The following is an 18,140-nucleotide window of genomic DNA, read 5'->3' on the forward strand; positions in this document are numbered from 1 at the left end:
TTTGTCAAATGTTTCTTTTAATTTTTACAGATTTTCTATCATTTTTTTCGATTATTTAAAAAACTGGATGTAATTATGGAGTAATACGGCTTTGGATTTAGTGATCCAAAATCTATAAGAAACATCTATCTTAATTGAGTTTATTTAAAAAAAATTTTTGTGGTTGTATGATAATATTTTAATTCTCGTAAAAATGTATAGAAGATGTATTTTTCATTTAAAGTAATATTTTTTTCGTGTTTTGATGTCGCAAAATTGTCAATTAGTTTATCAAAATTTTATCTTTACATATATTTCATTTTCACTTAATATACATAGCTAACGTTCAATGGTAGATTTGCATAGTTATTGTGTGTTAATATAGCGACTAAGTTAAAATAAATCGAAATTTATATTGCTATTTTTGCGCCCCTTTAAATATTTTACATGAGGCAAGTACCTCATTCTTTATATCCTAGTCCCCACTCTGATGATAAACTAATTAATTATGTAAAATAATTATATATGTTAAACCAGTTATGTTGTCGATTAAGATTTAGAAAATTATTAATTAAAGTGAATAGAATTGTTTCAATTTTTACTAAGAATGATCAATCAAATCTCCTGAAGTTTAAACTTGAATTATTAAATATTGCTGTAAATGACTATTGGACATTATATGTATTATCACATCTAAATTTTTTCTCACCATATATGTATTATTTATTGCAATAACATATATTATACTCTTGATTATACTCGTAGTTTTGACGATTTAGCAAAAAGAGAAACAAGGGAACGACAAGCGAGCGCAGATTTAAGTTCCATACAAAGATAATCTTTCAAATAAAATTATTTTCAAATATAAACAAAAATTTACAAAATCATTTTCAACTTAATTCTTAATAATAGTTCATGTAAAACAAATTAACTGAATGAATAAATTGTACAGTTAAAAAATTATATTATATAAATATTCAAGTATTACTAATTAAATAATTAAGACAAAAAGTATATATATTATTAATTAATTATCCTTCTGAATTACTTAAGAATATGGATTAATTTTGCAAAAAAAAAAAGAAATTTTAAATAAAAGAACATTTTTAAGATGTAGACATTTAAAGAGTCGCCTGACCAGGACTAACCAAGTCAGTATTTTCAATGCGAGCTTGGCGTAACCAATCCCTGAGGTTTCTGGTCCTTTCCATCAGATTTGAAGCATTCCTCTCGACGCTACCAACGCTGGTGCTAAAGCCGCTATTAGGGCCGTACTGAGCGATAATATTTTGAGTTGTGGTAATAGGAGGTTGTGCAGCAGTTAATTGAGATAAGATGTTAGATTGTATATTGGGCGTACCAAAGGCACCTAAAAAAAAATAGAATTGCTCATATTCGTAATTTTTTATAAATAAAAATAAATTATTATGTAAAAATTAAAAAACCTTTTGTATTTTGCATTTTGAATTTGTAAAAAGAATTTAAATTAGATCACGTGAATATATTAATTATATTTTATTAGGTGTACAAAAAAGTTCTGAGCTTTTTTTTGTAAAATTCAATCTTTATTTGTATGTAATCGTACGGAAATGGCTTGCTGCGTAACGCCAAGCTGTTCTGCAAGCTCCTTTTCAGTTTGCGCAGAGTTTATATCCAGCAGTGCTTGCAATTCGTCCGTTTCAATCTTTTCAGGGCGTCCAGCACGCGATTCATCTTTAAGACTGAAATCTCCTTGGCGAAACTTTTGATACCACCTTTTGCATGTTGCATGACTTACAGCGTTCTCTCCATATGCAGCACAAATCATTTCAGTGGCTTCAGCAGCATTTTTCTTCAGATGAAACGCGAAGTGGATGGAAAATCGAATATGCTCTTTTGTAATTGCCATCGTGAACACTACTGATTTTTGAGGTTATGTGCATCAAACGCCAAACCGTATCGCATTTCAGGAGGTTAAATGTTACTGTTTTAAAACCCCAAAAGGGCGGGAAGATATATAAAATTTAAATTGTTATTTCGGTTGTATCAAATCTAAAGCTCAGAACTTTTTTGTACACCTAATATAATACTACTTTAAACTACACATTTAATGACGCACGCACGCACGCACAATATGATATCTAGGAATATAATATTAATTAATTTTGAAGAAATTCTACATTGACTAATATAATACTATATCCCTTAATTTTTATATAAATTACATCGTTTTTTTTACCTTGCATGCTGTTAGGTTGCGTGGTGAGATGATGAAACCGTAACCAACGCAAATAAGAGTACATAAGTGTCGGTGTTGCAGGTATGTTACTGTCTTGACGTTTATTTAAGACATCCCAAATCTCTCGTATTTCTGAGTTCAAATTTTCTAAACTTGCAATGATTTCAGTAGACTCTTGATAATGATCTGGCTTATCTAGATTTCCAACAACAAACTATACAATGTAATGCAAATATATGTTGTCAATTATACAGTAGTTATATACATCGTATTGTATGATTGTATATTTTATCGTCTTCTAATATAGTTTTGTAAAATAAGATATCCAATTTTCTTATCGCTTCTTTATAAAATTAACGATAATTTATAAAACCATAAATTAGATGCAGGTGTAATCAAAAAATTAAACTATTAAGGAGAGAGATTAATAATACAGAAATAATTAGAAACGTTTTATTTGTAAATATCAAATTATAGAGAGTATCACAAATAAAGTATAAAATAATTTTTATTCATTATTATTACTATAATAATATAATAATATAATTTAATTTTTATTTCGTTTTGAATTTTATTTTATAGTGTAATAACATAATTAAAAATGACATAAAAAATTTTTTTTTATTTGCAACTCACCTATGAAAGTATCAGTTCCTAAATCAGTCGAGCTGAAACCACTACTGGCACTCGACATGTCGCTTAGTTCATCATTTTTAGCATCATTTTCATTTCGCTTGTCGTTTGCCACTCGTTCCAAAGATTGTTCCAAATGTCTTAGATGAATGATTTTCTCACCTAAAAGACTTTTGGTGCGATGCAAACTAACTTCCATATCAGAAAGCTCGCGTTCCTCCTAAATAAAAATAAACATTTAAAATCTATTTATTTTTGATAAAAGTATTATTAAAAGTATTTTTGATAAAAACTAATATATTAAAAAATCTCTCTTCCTTGGATATTTTCTTACATTATTAAAAGAGCAGAGATATTTAGAATGATTGTATCACAAGCGTATCTTGTATAGCTATTATTTAAAAATTGCGTTTTAAGATCAAAAATTAATTCGGCGTGCAGTTTGAGGGATTGGAGAAGAGTAGATATATAAATTCACACAGAATTATCTCAACATTAAAGATCCAGCTTGACTATTTAAGACCTGTATTTCCGACGTATGTAGTCATATTACAGTTTTATAAGATACTTTTTATTAGATTAAAATTTAAATATCATAATTTAGAAACACATTAAGAATGTTTTATATGTATTTTCCAAACGATAACAAAATTATGAAAAAATTGCAGATTATTCTAAATCACGATTAAAAATAATACGACAAATTTGGTTTACTATCTGGATCATAAGTTATTTTAATAAATAGTAGTATTTTTTCAATCTGTGTTCTAATAAGAATATATGGAATGTATTATAAAATAAATTATATTATAAAAAGAATCTTAATTTTTTAATATAAGTACATTATGTATTCAAGATTATTTACGTAGAGTTACATTGCGATACATGAATTAGTTGTCCAGTAAATAAACAAAATATTTATTTGTTCTATATCTTTGTAATTAATCAGTGTATCGCAATGAAACTTTGCATAAATTATTTTAAATATTTAAAGTATTTATAAAAGAAAAATGTAAATTTTTTAATCATTTTTTATATAAATTTAAATTTTAATTTTAACAAAAGAATAACATTAAATAAAATAAATATATAAACTACAAAAATATGTTATTGAATAAAAATATAATCTTATTCACACAACTTATATATATATTTAGTTTATTTGAAGTGTAAATATTAAACATACTTCCACGTATTTTAATTTTCTTTGCACACAGGAACTGTACGTCTAATACATCCTTAAGAGAATTTATTAAAATATATTATATTCAAAATTTAAAGATATACCTACTAATTTTAATTACATTCCCTATAATAAACTATCATTTTTGTAATCGATAATAGTGATATACCTGCACTAGTTGTTCCAGAGTGGCTCTTCCGCTCCGTTGTTTCCAAGCTCTTTGCCTACCCTGAAAGGCATTTTTTTGTTGTCTCAGTGCCTCGCAAGCTCTCCTCACCGAATCCTTCTCCACATGCATCCGGTGACGGAAGAATTCTAGCTCCGAAGAGGCATTCACCGGCGCTGTAAAAGAAAGTAGATACTGTTGCTTTTAATTTAAAGCAAAAGAGATTATATTTAGATTTAAATTCTATAATAAGTTTTAAATCCTAAATGGTTAAAGTTTGACACTAAAATGAAAATGACAGTAAAATGGACTTATGTAAACAGCGTGCAAAAGTAAAAGAAAAACTGATGGTGCACTTACGGGCCAGAAGAATATAAGCCGTTAACCAAAGTAAAGTGTATATAATCCTATGAAAAGGAAGAAATAATAAAACTTAACTGTAATTATGCTGCATCGATAGAAATAATATCTTAATAAGTACAAGTATTAAATAACGCTATATAAGTATTCAGTTTAAGAAAATTATGTTAGTCGAGTTATTTATACATTTTTAAAATTAAGTTATAATTAATAATATTAATAATAATACTTGCCAGACGGTAAAACATTTAATAGATAACATGTAAATAAAAATATGTAATAAATTGTAATAATAAAGATAATAATAATTGTAATATATATATATCTACATCATTTTGCGTAAATTATTTAGTGATATATACCGTAATATAGAAATAGAAAATGATCAAAGACATAATAATACTACAATAAAGGTAATCTCAAAGTATATATATATATATATATATACATATAAAAGTATGCTCATTTACAATTATCAAATACACATAAATATATTTAATGTCTTATTGATTATATACAAAATCTTTTTGAAATTGTTATAATTTAAAAAAGTTTCTCTCTCATGTTACTTATTACATATATAGCATATCCTAAAATGTAACGTTTAGATTACATAAAAATATATTCTTTAAAAAAGTGTAAAATTATCTGTCAGATAAAATCGTTTATTTTTTTATAAATTGACTAATTTTTTCTTTATAATTGTACATTAATATATTCTTATTATTTGAGTTTTTATATTCATATGAGAAATTAAAGAGATAGAAAAGAGTTCGCACGCTTTGTCCATAAAAAGTAAATTTGTACTTTTTGGATGGAGTTACCACTCTTTAAACGATAACAATTTGCTTATCAAATTGGCTTGAACTGATTTAGTTTAAATGTAAATCAAATTTTTACGAATTTCAAAGGAAAATATGTATCCTTTTAAAAAAAAGTATACGTATTTTTTGGGTAATATACAACGCGCAAGATAAATCTAAAAAAATCACCTTTATCTTGGAAAGGATATCGCACTGTATAGGCCGTTTCGTTGCTCGGTAATTGGTCACCGAGATCTTCCAGTTTTTTCAGCTGTTTTCTAATATTTTCTACTGGGTTCTCCATATTGTTATTACTACTGCTCGAGCGACCTGCACTTGAAGTAGCTTTTTTACTAAAACTCTTCTTTTTCTTCGTAATCATGTTAGTGTTTGTTTCACTGGCGGTGGTAGTATCGTCGGACTCAAACTTTGTTGCACTTTTCAAGCCAGCAGCGGTAGATGCGTGTTTCTGAAATCCCGCGGTCGCTTTCTGACTCTTCAAATTTTCCAGATCATTTTTCTCTTCGACTTGTTGGTTCGCGTTTTGGCTATCTTGCGATTTCGCATTTGTTACTGGACTCGAGCACGCGTCCTTCAGTGGAGTACTGCGAGCACGATTTAAGGCCTATAGCCAGACATTAGGGCGAATTGTATGAACATGACGAAGTACCTTCACAGTCCGATCTGTTCTTAATAAGGATATGCGCTGCGCATTGGTCGAATAAAAATTGACGACATAGACTGCGAAAGTACTATAATGGACGTATTAAAATATGATATAAAAAATGAACGTGCAACATTGGTGTTTTGACATAGATAGAAACTGGTGAGAAAAGATTAAAAAATATTTGTCTTAACAAATCAATTATCCTCAATAGATTTATAAAATCTATATGGTTTCATTAAAAAGAAATAAAGAGATTTGCGTCCCTACCTCCTGAATGATTCGGCAGTGACAATTTACTTTTTAAGAAATATATGATAATAACAGGCAATAGGAGTTAACCTTGGTTATCAATTAGCGCAATTCTTCTTAATATTAAATATATAAACCTTAATCTTAAACGTTTCCACTCATGGTTTGAATCTTCATCAGCAATCTTTCTTCCTAACATAACGGTCGGATTATTGCATTACAAAATAATATCTATAACGTTTTTCCTTTCAAAAAATTGAACCGTTAACTGTTGTGAGGTAAGTCACATACTCACAAAGTTAGAAAGCTGAGTGGCAATGAGAACTCAAGCTAAAATTATATAAATGATTAAATTATCTTATGTATAAATTTGAAAATAATCCTCATCTCACACAGTCGACACCTCAACATTGAACAATAAATATGTCGTTTGCAACATTTTGTACATTGTTAATAAGTTAAAAATTATCGTCAAAATTTTAAAATACTAACTGAAAGAACAATTTGTGTTTTGTCATTTCGATCGTCGGTTGAATAATGATTGCTAAATAAGTAACATAGCGGTTAATTTAAAGACAAACAAACTACAGTTTATGAACATGTTTTATATTACAAACAATCTTACAGTTTATTAAAAATCTCAGTGTAAGCATGATTTAAGGCAACGATATCATATTGTAAATTTAGTCCATTGGTCTGTTAATTCCATTGGTCGATTAATGTGCATCATCTCCGATATCAATTGTTTGTTATAATAATTCTCCACATCCAGAATCTCCACATTTTACCAATCAAAGTCATGACCGTTTTGCAACCTATGATCTGAAATCATTGAGTGAATGTTTGACTATAGATATGCTTGGTGTTCAGAAAGTCTGGTTTTTAATTTCGTCGCTGTTTGCCTCACATAGGAAGCATCACAACAATTGATCTTGTAGACTACATTCCTTTTTAATTCATTATTTAAAGAGTCTTTATAAACCTTAAAAAATTGATTCAACTTGTTCAAACTGAAAAAAAATCCTGTGGCAAATCCCACTAATTATATTCTTGAATTTATTTGATATATCTCTTCTATACATGATATGGGAAATCATTTACCTCGTTCTTTAGGTAAATTATTATTTGATCTTTTAGTTGAACAAGAATTCAACTCACTTAATGTTTTAACTCTTGCATTAATAGTATCGAATATAAAATCCAATGGATAATCGTTTTCCAAAAGTATCCTTACAACACATTCAAGATTTTTTTTTGTGAAATTATGGATGCAAGATATAAAAAACTTTATTTACCAAATTGAAAATTATGCCCTTCTTTTGCGAGATTGGATGCTGAGACAAAAAATTCAAAAATCTTCTCGAAAATGTTGGTTTTTGATACCAGTCAAATATCAATGAGATATTTTTTTAAATTATGGTTGTGTTCAAAAAATTGATAGAATTACTATTCAATTCCAAAGTAAATTGTAACCTTGAATGGAATGAATTGAATTTTTTAAGAATAGAATCGATTTTAGAATTTGGAAACAAAGAACGATATCGTCCACATATCTGTAATAAAATGATATCTGATATTGAATATTATTCAACACCCAATTCTCCAAATCCATCATAACTAAATTAGCTACAATCGGAGAAAGCGGTAAACCCATAGGCGTTTCAAAAGTTTGTTTATGAAATTGATTGTCAAAAACAAAATAAGTCGAATCCAACACTAGCGAACAGCTTTGAGAAATTCATTTTTAAATTGCAATTTTTGTAAATAAAGTCCCATTTATTGGAAAGAGCGTCTAATATCAGATCCGTTGGAATGTTGGTAAAAAGTGATATTACATCCAACGACACCAAACTAAAACATAATCAATTTTAATGTTTTTTAGTTTCTGAACTAATTCAAAACTATTTTCAATGTTACTAGCAGCCTTAGGTATGCTTTCTCATTGCTACTCAGCTTTCTAATTTTGTGAGTTTGTAACTTACCTCACAACAGTTAACGGTTCAATTTTTTGAAAAGAAGAACGTTGGAGATATTATTTTATAATGCAATAATTCAATCATTGTGTTAGGAGGAAAAATTGCTGATAAAGACTCAAAGTATGAGTGAAAACGTTTAAGGTTAAGATTTATATATTTAATATTAAGAAGAATTGATAAGCGTTGATTCCTATCGCCTATATTTTATGTTATTATCATATATTTCTAAATTGTTCAATTAAAGGAGTTTATAAAAAACTTATGTTAGTTTGTAATTTTTCATTATTTTTTTAGATATTAACATAAAAAAGAAAACCGTATGAAGAGTGAGAAGAAAGTTTTTAAAAAGTGTCGCTAATATTACTATACAAACATCAAATAATTACACAAACGATAAAAAATATTGATGAGATGTAACATGAAATGACATGCATGTGCTATACGTCGAGCGTGCTTATAATAATTGCAGATGTTGATTATTTACGTTATTGTTAATAATAAATAATATTAAATATCAATGTATTTGCTGAAATAAACCAGTTAAAATAAAAAATAATTCTTATTTAATTTTATTGGTTTGTTTAAAACGTGCAGTTATTATTTGAAAGATTACAAAATAGATGTCATTATTCCAGTTCTATCTTTTTATTTATCATTCAATCAATAATGAAAAAGAGAACTATATAAAGAATAAGAAGAAAGTTTTTAAATTCTTGAAATAACATGATTTGTGCTATACTTCTTTTTTATTACATCACTAGCTTATTTCAACATGAAATGTTTAACATATTTTAAATAATGAATCTTGACACTGCGTTTATATTTTAAAAACTCACTTTTGTTCCGACGAATCAGTCTTATCCGTCCTTGTTCTAGTAGATGTCGATCTTTCGGTTTCTGAGGCCGTAGTATATCCCTCCTTTCTTCTGCTTCTTCTTTCGACTGCAAGACGAACATCGTTTTTCAATTTCATATATTTCTCTTTAAGTGCTGTATATTTGTCCTGTAGCAATCGTTTTTCGCAACGCATCTTTTCAAAATCGATGCTTTCTTGTTGAAGAGCCCGCTCGGTCTGTTTTCTCGCTTCCTTTTCGGCGTCTCTTGCAAAATCCGCACGGATTTCCTCCAGTCGCTCTTTATACATCTTACGGGCAAGAGCTTCCTAAAATTTTTGTGATTAATCGGGTATTTTTTTAAATATAAATAATCAAAATATTTTGAAGAATGTAAATCTGTTTGCAATGTGCGTGCGTGTGTGTGTGTGTGTGGGCGCGTGCGTAATAAAAAAGATCTTAATAATTATATACAGTAAACTCATATAAGATATATAAATATATCTTATAATAATTCAGGAAATTAATTGTACATATTTAATTACTTTTCTACACTATTATATGATATATCTGTGAACAGTTATATAGTGAAATTAGTGAATAAGATTATAAAAGAAAATTATTTATTAAAACCTTTATAATAATAAATTTTGTATATAGAAAATGGACGAATATTGACCATTAATGGATTAATTACTTAATATATACGGCATATATATAGGTATTAAATACTTACATCCATTCTAAAGTCGCGAAGAATTTCGGCTAGACATTGCTCATGATCTTCGGTAAATTTAGTAATTTTTTCTCGTTGTTGCATTCTCAATTCGTTTCTTAAGTCTTCAAATTCCTTTTCCAGTTCCTTCTTTAAGGTTTCGATTCTTTCGTTATGTTGCTTTCTCATCTCATATTCGTTTAGCTTTGCAAGCTTTTCTTCACCAAGATCACGTTCATGCTCATTTTCTAGCTTACCCATCTCTTGACTCCTCAATTCCAGAAGTTCTCTTTTTCTCTCGTCGAGTTCTGTTTTTAGATTGGTTAATATTTCTTGTCTCTCTTTTTCGTAACAGACCTCTAGTTCCGTGCGGACTTTCTTCAAATTTTCCATTCTAGCTTGATCCATTTCAGTAATCAATACTTGTATCTCCTGTTCTTCCTAAAAAAATTGTATTCTTAATAAATAAAATTTCAGTTAAAATTAATAGGATATTTTTAGATATTTCAGAAAATATATTTATAAAATTGTTTTAGAACTTTGAAATAGTATATATATAATTTTATCATCAGTTGTGTTTTTTCTCTATGAAAAATAAATATTCATAATGAGGTAAAAATGAAAAAAATGTAGATCTTAAAATAACAAAAAGTACACCGGTATTATATCTTTTTTTCAGATAAGCTTCACAATTTATATTACACTTTTGACATAATGTAATAAAAAAGGAATACCTTTTGTGCCATTTCCTGTTTCATTTCTTCTAATCTTTGATCCAAAAATTGTTGTATTAAAATCTTTTGTTGCATAAAATTGTCCTCAAGTTGTTTTTTCTTTTCCTGCAGTTTAATATCGAGTTCAATCCTAAAAGCTTCAATTTCTTCTTCGTGTTCTGTATTCATTTTCACTTTCATATCGTCAATACTTTGAGAATATTCTAACTTAGGTCGCACAAATCGTTCCTTCTGTGCGTAATGATTGAATTTTGATATATCAGATGATTCATCATCTTCAAGTTGTCGATTCGATAAGAGATTTGTTGTATGTCTTGCTTTTTCAATAATCAATTTTGTTTTGATTTCATCGGAATCACTACTTTTCGCGGTGCTACAATCTGTTTCGCTTTTTGACACTATATCGATATTTTTCACTTTTTCACTTAATTTATTAAATAGATAATAATCAAAACTATTATCACTTTCTAAAACATTCTTTGTCATTTGACTTCGATGTTCATTTTCCGAAACATTTTGCACGAGGAATCTTTTGCCAACTATTTTCGGATTTTTTGATATGGATTCGATTTTTTCTACAGATAAGTGTTGTTTGTTGATCTCTGAATCTATTTTATCCTGCTCTTTTTCATTAGAATAGTCATTTTTGTCATCATTGTTGTCTTCGAAATTTTGCGATGTTGATTTCCACGGGGATAGAATGGAACCAGTAATTTTATTGCTGATTACAGCCGATATCCGTTGATTCTTATCTTCAGATTCGGAGTCCCAATCATCCTCGGATTCGGAATATGTGAAATTTATGTTGAACTCTTTTTCCAAATCAAAGCGCACGCTTTTGCGTTCTTCATCCAATGGTCGATCGTCTATTCACAATTAAATAAAAGTTAGATTACCGTGATAAAATTGTATTAATGTTAATCGAAAGATTAAAAAAGATAGTTAAGATTTTTATTGTACATGTTCAAAATTATTACTTTTTGCTTTTACTTATCGTGAAATATAAATAGCTTTTTTAAAAAAATATAACAATATTTCTACATGTTCAAGTAAACTACCTACTACATTGGATTGGTATAATTATCTATAATTATTAAAGAACACGATAAAAATAAAAAAAATTGTAAAAAATTATTTAAATATACATATATACAATTTTACCATCTTCAAGTTGTTTCTCCCTTAGAATGGATTTGGGTCTGTCACCAGCAATATTATTGGTTTCATCAGAAATTGTCAATGTCCGGAAGTCCTCTAACTTGCCGCCATCTTGACTAGGTGTGGTGTCTCTACTCCTATTACTTTTTAGAAACATCGAACCACCACCACTAAGAGTTAATTCCTTTTGTTGACCCAACTGACTTGGATGTTTCTCTTTGTCGAATTTCTCGAGTTTTTCTGGTCTAGCTAATGTATTAGCACTGAGTTTGTCGATGTCGATTATGTTCTCTTCTGAACTGAACTTGCTAGAAAGCTGTTCCCAATCTTTCTCATGCCATGGGCTCAATGACTCAGATCTCTTCAGTACCTCTTTTAGATCAAGTTCTTTTTTCGCAGGCGTTGCAATTGTTGTGGTTGTTGCAGTCGTATCCTTTATCTCGAGCAATTTAGGACATTCATAAAATTTTGGATCTTGAAATTTCAAGTTTGTATAATCTCTCGCGGCCCGATCACTCGACAAAGACATTACATTGTCGGATCTTGAATCACTTTCTCTTCTCGATTGGAGTCTATCGAAAGAAGAGGGACGATCTCTCTTGCGTGAACTGTCGATTTTTTCAGCTTTCCGTAAAGGTGCCAGTTTCATAGGAATTTTAGTGCTTGCCATGCTAGGTTTCACATAAACAGTATCTTTAACAGTTTCTTTTGGGATAATTGTTTCTTTCGGTAAAGTTGCGTCCTCGTGAGATTCAAGATCTTTTGCCGTAGTCTTTGAATCTTCTTCTACGATATTAAAAAATAATTGTTTTTGTAAAATAATTTTTACTTTATTATTACATTTTTTTGTAATGTTTTTTAGAATAGGATTATTCTGACTAGAGTTATGTTACTAATGTATTTAATAAATATATTAAAGTAAAAATTGATGTTTGTAAAGTAAACATAAATGTATATCTGTAATTGATAAATGTAAGAGGTAAGTGGAATTGTAAAAAAAAATATGTATGCAAGATTTTATATAAAAAAATATAACGTTTTCTTTATTTTTTTACAGAATAAAATATCTGGAATCTGGTAAAAGAATCAAATTATTTATATACAAAATATAAAAAAATTACTTGTTTTGATCTTTGTTACAATTGTAAACAAAGAATATCAAAAATTAAAATTACGAATGTCAAGGAATTTGTTTTCTTCAATTGAGTGCGGAAGGCATTAATTTTCAACTGAAGTTTTATAAGCAGAAATTGAAAAATTATGTCTCAGGGAGCGTTTGATTATAAAAACGGAACTGTAAGCGAAATTAGTAATAGTCAAGGTCTTGAAGTTATTTACGTAATATTTACGATTATAAATTGCATATAGCATCCGCGTTGATTCCAGTAAATTGATTCAACCAATCAATCCAGAAAACTGATATAAATAATAGAAATATTAAAATTATTTTAAGAACAAAAATATTAGAGTTATTCTCTTTTATTTTACAATGTGATTATTAAATTGAACAATTATTATAAACAACATAAATATAATTTTACCTTTCATTTTCTTTTTTCTTGATAATTTAATTTTTTTCTACGTTTTTAAAATAAATTTTGATTTTTATGTAATTATAGTTTATGTAAAAACCAACATATAAGTGTCTAATAATCTTTTCTATTTAGTAAGTTGTACAATCAGAATGCTCTTGAAAGAATATATTAATATATATATGTAAAAGATTTTTGCTATACAAAATATAGGTATATATTTTTTTATAAAAATACTAAATATATATTCATTAAATTCTTGTTAGCGGTTGCAGCGCAACATTCATCGTTTATACGTTGTTGAATAATCTAAAAATACGGTTGTACTTTTCATAATTTTGACGCAAAGCCAAAACATTGCACTGCCAAGTTGTATAATTTTACTGATTATTGTGAAGTATTCGGACGACGCGCGTCAATAGTGGTAAGCATTACATGATGAGAGTATATGCGTGATTAATGGGTCAATTCTAAACAGAATCGCGAGACTTGTAAAACTTGTAAGAAGTTATGACTAATATTCTTATTTTGTGCACATATAACGTAAGACGTATGATTATTCGTAAATATTTACGATTTCTTGTAAATTTTATGGCTAGTAAAAAGCTGTCTGTAAAAATATTAAATAAAAGTATAAACATTTAAAAATTCTTACAAGTCTTACAGAAATATGTTATGCCTTATAATTCTGTTTAGAATTTAGGCATAAGGTTGACTTAAATTAATTTAATCTTTCAGGAACTGAAGTAGTGATCATAACAAAACTAGCTTGTAGAAAACCATTTCATTATATTATCAAAATATAAGATAAAGAAACAATCTCTAAAATTTTTAAATTTAAAATGTGTATAACATATATTCTCTATAAATAAAAAATTCAATATTATATTTAGTTTTTTTCCAGAATTTTTAATGTAATTATATTGTAATTTTGTACAAACTGATTTTTAATTTGTTTTAGAAAAATATTTCTTTTCAATAATTATGTTTACTAATTTGAAATTTATTCAAGACGCGTTACAATTTAAAAGAAGAAAAATCGTAAATGCAAAATTGCCTATAAGATAAAGAAATATAAAAAGATATAATTTACTGTTATAATAAAATCAAATATTTATAAAATGAATATAAATATTATGACCAATACCAAGGCTTAGTTGCCTTTTGTTGCCAGCTCTAGTTTGTTCCACGAGTCCTCTATAAACTGCATCTAGAGGATGTTCCCAGGTGGTAGTGCCAGTGGATGCCTGGTAATAATACCAGGCACCACTAGCTTCATGGAAGCACGGAGACCAGCCCTTAGGAAGAGCTGCCATAAGGCCCTCACGGGCCAAGTCCAGAAGGTGTGGTTCCGCATCGGGATCAATTCCCAGACGTTTTGCATAATCCAGTAATTCTGGAATTATATTGTTGTTTATTAAATTATTACTACTCATGCAGTATGAAATATTTTAGAAATATTTGTAAAATATTTTATTGCAAGATTTAAAATATTTCAGAAATTTTTCATAAAATCTTTCTAAATATGTCCAAGAAATATAATTTTTCTCTTACAATATATATCTGTACAATATTTTTGTGAAACGTTTTAATGCAATATTTTAAAACGTTTTACAAATGTTTAAAAAATATTTCTGAAATATTTTATTGAAATATGTCAGAAATATTTTTTAAAAATAAAAAATTTATAATTTATGTTATGTAGATAAGTATAATATCTATCGTTTGTCATGATAATGAGTCAATTTTTCAAGTCATTATTATTAGATAAAAGAAAAAGTAATTAATTAATAATAGCAAGGCTACGCTACATACCGACGAAATATGGCGTCTAAAAGTCATAAAAATGTTTTTGAATAGAAATATGTATCTAAATAAAAATTTTTTTTATTTAATTTAAAATCTTACCATATATTGTGATAATTTCAATGTATGTAACCATTTTATTAATCGATAAAAGGATAGAAAATCTTCGATAAATTCGAGGTAGAGTTAATTTAATTATTTACGGCATATCAAGTATTTTTATCCAATATAGCATAGTTTATTAATAATGCCCTTGTAAACTTTAATCGCTAGAAAGTGGATGCTTGTATCTTATTATATTGAGCTCAGATAAACTGTACAATTCATTGATCATACAGTTAACTGAGTTAAAAGTATTAAAGCACAAAGTTATATCTCTTTCCATGTAAAAACTGTTGTGATAGCGTGATGCGCTTATGGTTATTTAACATTATCCGTTAAAAGAAAAGTCTTAATATAAGAGCAAGAGAGATTATTGTTTCACAAAATAGGATAAATATAAAATAAAGTAAAAGAAAATAATAATGAAACTTAAAATTGGTTAATTACGATATAAATTGTATCGGTTAATTATTGACATAAATTGTAATTTTAAAATTATATAAATCTTATATATAACGTACAGTATATCTTATGAAACGAAATAAATGTTACTGACTCGTTGATCGTTTTCTGTTAATTAATACCAATATATACCGTAAATTTATAGTAAAGAAAGTCGTAAAAATACTTGCGTATATGTATGTAATATTCGAGAAGATATAGGTAAGTAAAAGTTATAAAATTATATATAAATATTCGAACCTCACCAAATTTTTTAATGTCATAAGAAAAATACAATAAATCTTTCGTTTATGTTAATCAGCAACAATTAATGATTGCTTTGTTTCTTAATTTTGCCAAATATAAGAAATCTTTTATATATTATAATATCAATATGGTTTGATATCCGTGAGCACGCGCGCACACGCACGCACACACACAAGCACGCACGCACGCACGCATGTAAACATTTACATACAGCAAATTAAAATATAATGGTATTTTTTAAAATATTTTGAAGAAAAAATCTTTTGCGAATATTATATTTTTATATTATATCATTTATTTATACGTATATAAGTGTGTTCAACCTTTTTTATTACACAGATTGTTTATCAGTCAATATCATATCTGAAATGCTTTTTTATCCAAATTATCTTTTTAGAGTAAGTAAAAGTAATCAAAACTTCGAGGAGAACAAAAATGATCGGTAGCTTTAGATTAAATGCCGTAAGGTAGTTTAAACGTCAAGGTTATCAACACAAAATTTCGGTTTACCACAAAGAGTCATTACGAAAAAGTTTCGCAAGTATAAAAAGCCTCAATAAAAAATTCCATCAGTCTCGATTGGACAGGTGGTGGTAGCTGGCGTATGGGGGCAAGTCGAGCTACCATCTGCCCTCGAGTTGCTAGTCAAAGTGTTGGTCCTCATTTTGCTGGTTTGATTAATCGTGAATTCAGCTACTATAATGGAACTGATCTATATGAATAAAAATTTTGGCAGAAAAAAATCGTTGTTTCAAATTCTGCCGATGGTTTCAAAAATTTTGGCTAATGGATAAGATAGGATTATACGACTGAAATGGTATAAAGATAGTCGAATGCTATGACAAAACTTTCTCTGCACTGCGAATTATTGATTTTCCGGAGCGCGCTGGGGAACAGGCTCGGTATTCCCGCCAGGCGTGATGTAAATAAACAAGGAAACTTGCCACTATGTCTCTTTTACACTTTTCTTTGCTTTTAGACTAATTTTAAGTGGAACACTTCTTTAGGAATGTCGCTTGTTTATTTCATTATGTGGCTATTTTTTCAATTGCTTCTTAAAGGAAATACTAAAAGAATACTATTCCATAATGGTTACATGTGACTGTACAAACCATTTAGAGATACAAGAAATAATTTAAAATTTAAAAAATTTCTAGTTAATTTCTAATTAAAAATGAGAAGTTATATTTAATACATCAAAGTGTCAATAAAATTACAGTTAAAATAGTTTAGTAAACAATTTCGCTTATTAAATTTTATGATTGATTAATATATTTAGCAATAAAAAATACAGTAACGTTTTTGTGCTTGTAAAAAATTTAGACATCGCAATGTGATGAAATGAAGAGGAAGCAAATAAAGAAAAATAAAGTATAGGATAACAAAATGAAATCAACATGGTGATCCAGTCGTGATTCTATTGCAATAGAAAGGATCCAGGCTTTATTTTCTAATTTGAATTAGAACGATGATTAACTTTCTCCAGCACTTTATATTATACAACGTTTACAATGGCCCAGTTTGCCGGTAATACGATGTCAGTTCTGATTAATCTGTTAATCAAGTGTACAAGTGTATGTGATAAATCTTCCAATGTCCTTTCGCGTAAGAAAAATAATAGAGCTCTCTCACTCTTGACAAAAACCATGTAAATTACTATATCACAAAGACACAGGGTGTTACGGATGGAAACGACGCACCATCGATCAGTTTGGCAATGAACGCCCTACTCCTAGATGAGCGTTGCTCCAACAATCGACAAGTTCAACCTATTGAATCCATTACGGTCGATGATAAAGAAGGAGGAATAGGAGATAATTTCCGAAGCTTTTTAGCTATTCCACGTACCTTCATTTGTTGGATGAGACGTCTCATCGAAAACCTCCCTGCACACGATCGTAGCAGCGCTGTCTTGAGAAATGCTCATGCTAACACTGCACCCCAACACCCCGTAAGCGTAATGTTTGCATTACACGACTATGTTTTCCATATCTGTACGATGAGCGAGAGAATTATGGTGTGTAGGATCCGACTCATTTTTCCATATTAGTGCGCGATACGTACGCGCCTCTTGCACTGCGCGAAGCTCGTTCGTCGGTCAATGTTGAATTCAGCTTGAACGTAGGCGGTGGTAGCAAAGAAAGAGGAAGGAAGATAGTAAGAGAGAACGCTGGTTGCGCCCCCCCGTTTGCCAGCTGCGGAATCAGCTGTCTGATAAGAAATACTGTCAATGACAGTAATATCATTTTTATCATCGAAAAGCTCGTGAACGAGGTACAATAGGTATAATAAAATGTTTTTTGCGAAACCCTTGGCTT

General features: G+C 28.6%; 1 protein-coding gene across 3 annotated transcripts; it reads right to left on the reverse strand.

Moving 5' to 3' along the window:
- Positions 1–1,019: 1,019 nt before the first annotated feature.
- LOC108749590 (centrosomal protein of 164 kDa) lies at positions 1,020–17,910 on the reverse strand. Of its 3 annotated transcripts, none has more exons than XM_018488376.1 (11): positions 17,671–17,749; positions 14,354–14,602; positions 11,678–12,460; positions 10,517–11,382; positions 9,804–10,223; positions 9,071–9,396; positions 5,532–5,947; positions 4,183–4,355; positions 2,834–3,050; positions 2,198–2,392; positions 1,020–1,348 (listed from the first exon to the last, which is right to left on the reverse strand). In XM_018488376.1, exons 1-11 carry the CDS (start codon positions 17,747–17,749, stop codon positions 1,101–1,103), a joined length of 3,972 nt encoding a protein of 1,323 aa, XP_018343878.1. In that variant the 3' UTR covers positions 1,020–1,100. The 3 variants fall into 3 exon arrangements, with proteins under 3 accessions (XP_018343878.1, XP_018343879.1, XP_018343880.1); XM_018488377.1 differs by lacking the exon at positions 17,671–17,749 and adding an exon at positions 16,333–16,371 and having other exon boundaries at positions 1,101–1,348; XM_018488378.1 differs by lacking the exon at positions 1,020–1,348 and having other exon boundaries at positions 2,342–2,411; positions 17,671–17,910.
- Between the last annotated feature and the right edge of the window lie 230 nt (positions 17,911–18,140).

This window comes from Trachymyrmex septentrionalis, unplaced genomic scaffold (genome assembly GCF_001594115.1).
Source record: "Trachymyrmex septentrionalis isolate Tsep2-gDNA-1 unplaced genomic scaffold, Tsep1.0 scaffold30, whole genome shotgun sequence".
Taxonomy (NCBI): Eukaryota; Metazoa; Arthropoda; class Insecta; order Hymenoptera; family Formicidae; genus Trachymyrmex; species Trachymyrmex septentrionalis.

Bases quoted from the DNA above. Each gene is read 5' to 3' on its own strand.
- LOC108749590 (XM_018488376.1), bottom strand. From the start codon at position 17,749: ATGAGCATTTCTCAAGACAGCGCTGCTACGATCGTGTGCAGGGAGGTT. The intron at 12,461-14,353 runs GTATTGGTCATA...TTAATATCGTAG, and splicing joins CAAAAGGCAACTAAGCCTTG to AAGAAGATTCAAAGACTACG. The intron at 2,393-2,833 runs GTGAGTTGCAAA...TTGGAAATCTAG, and splicing joins AGGAACTGATACTTTCATAG to ATAAGCCAGATCATTATCAA.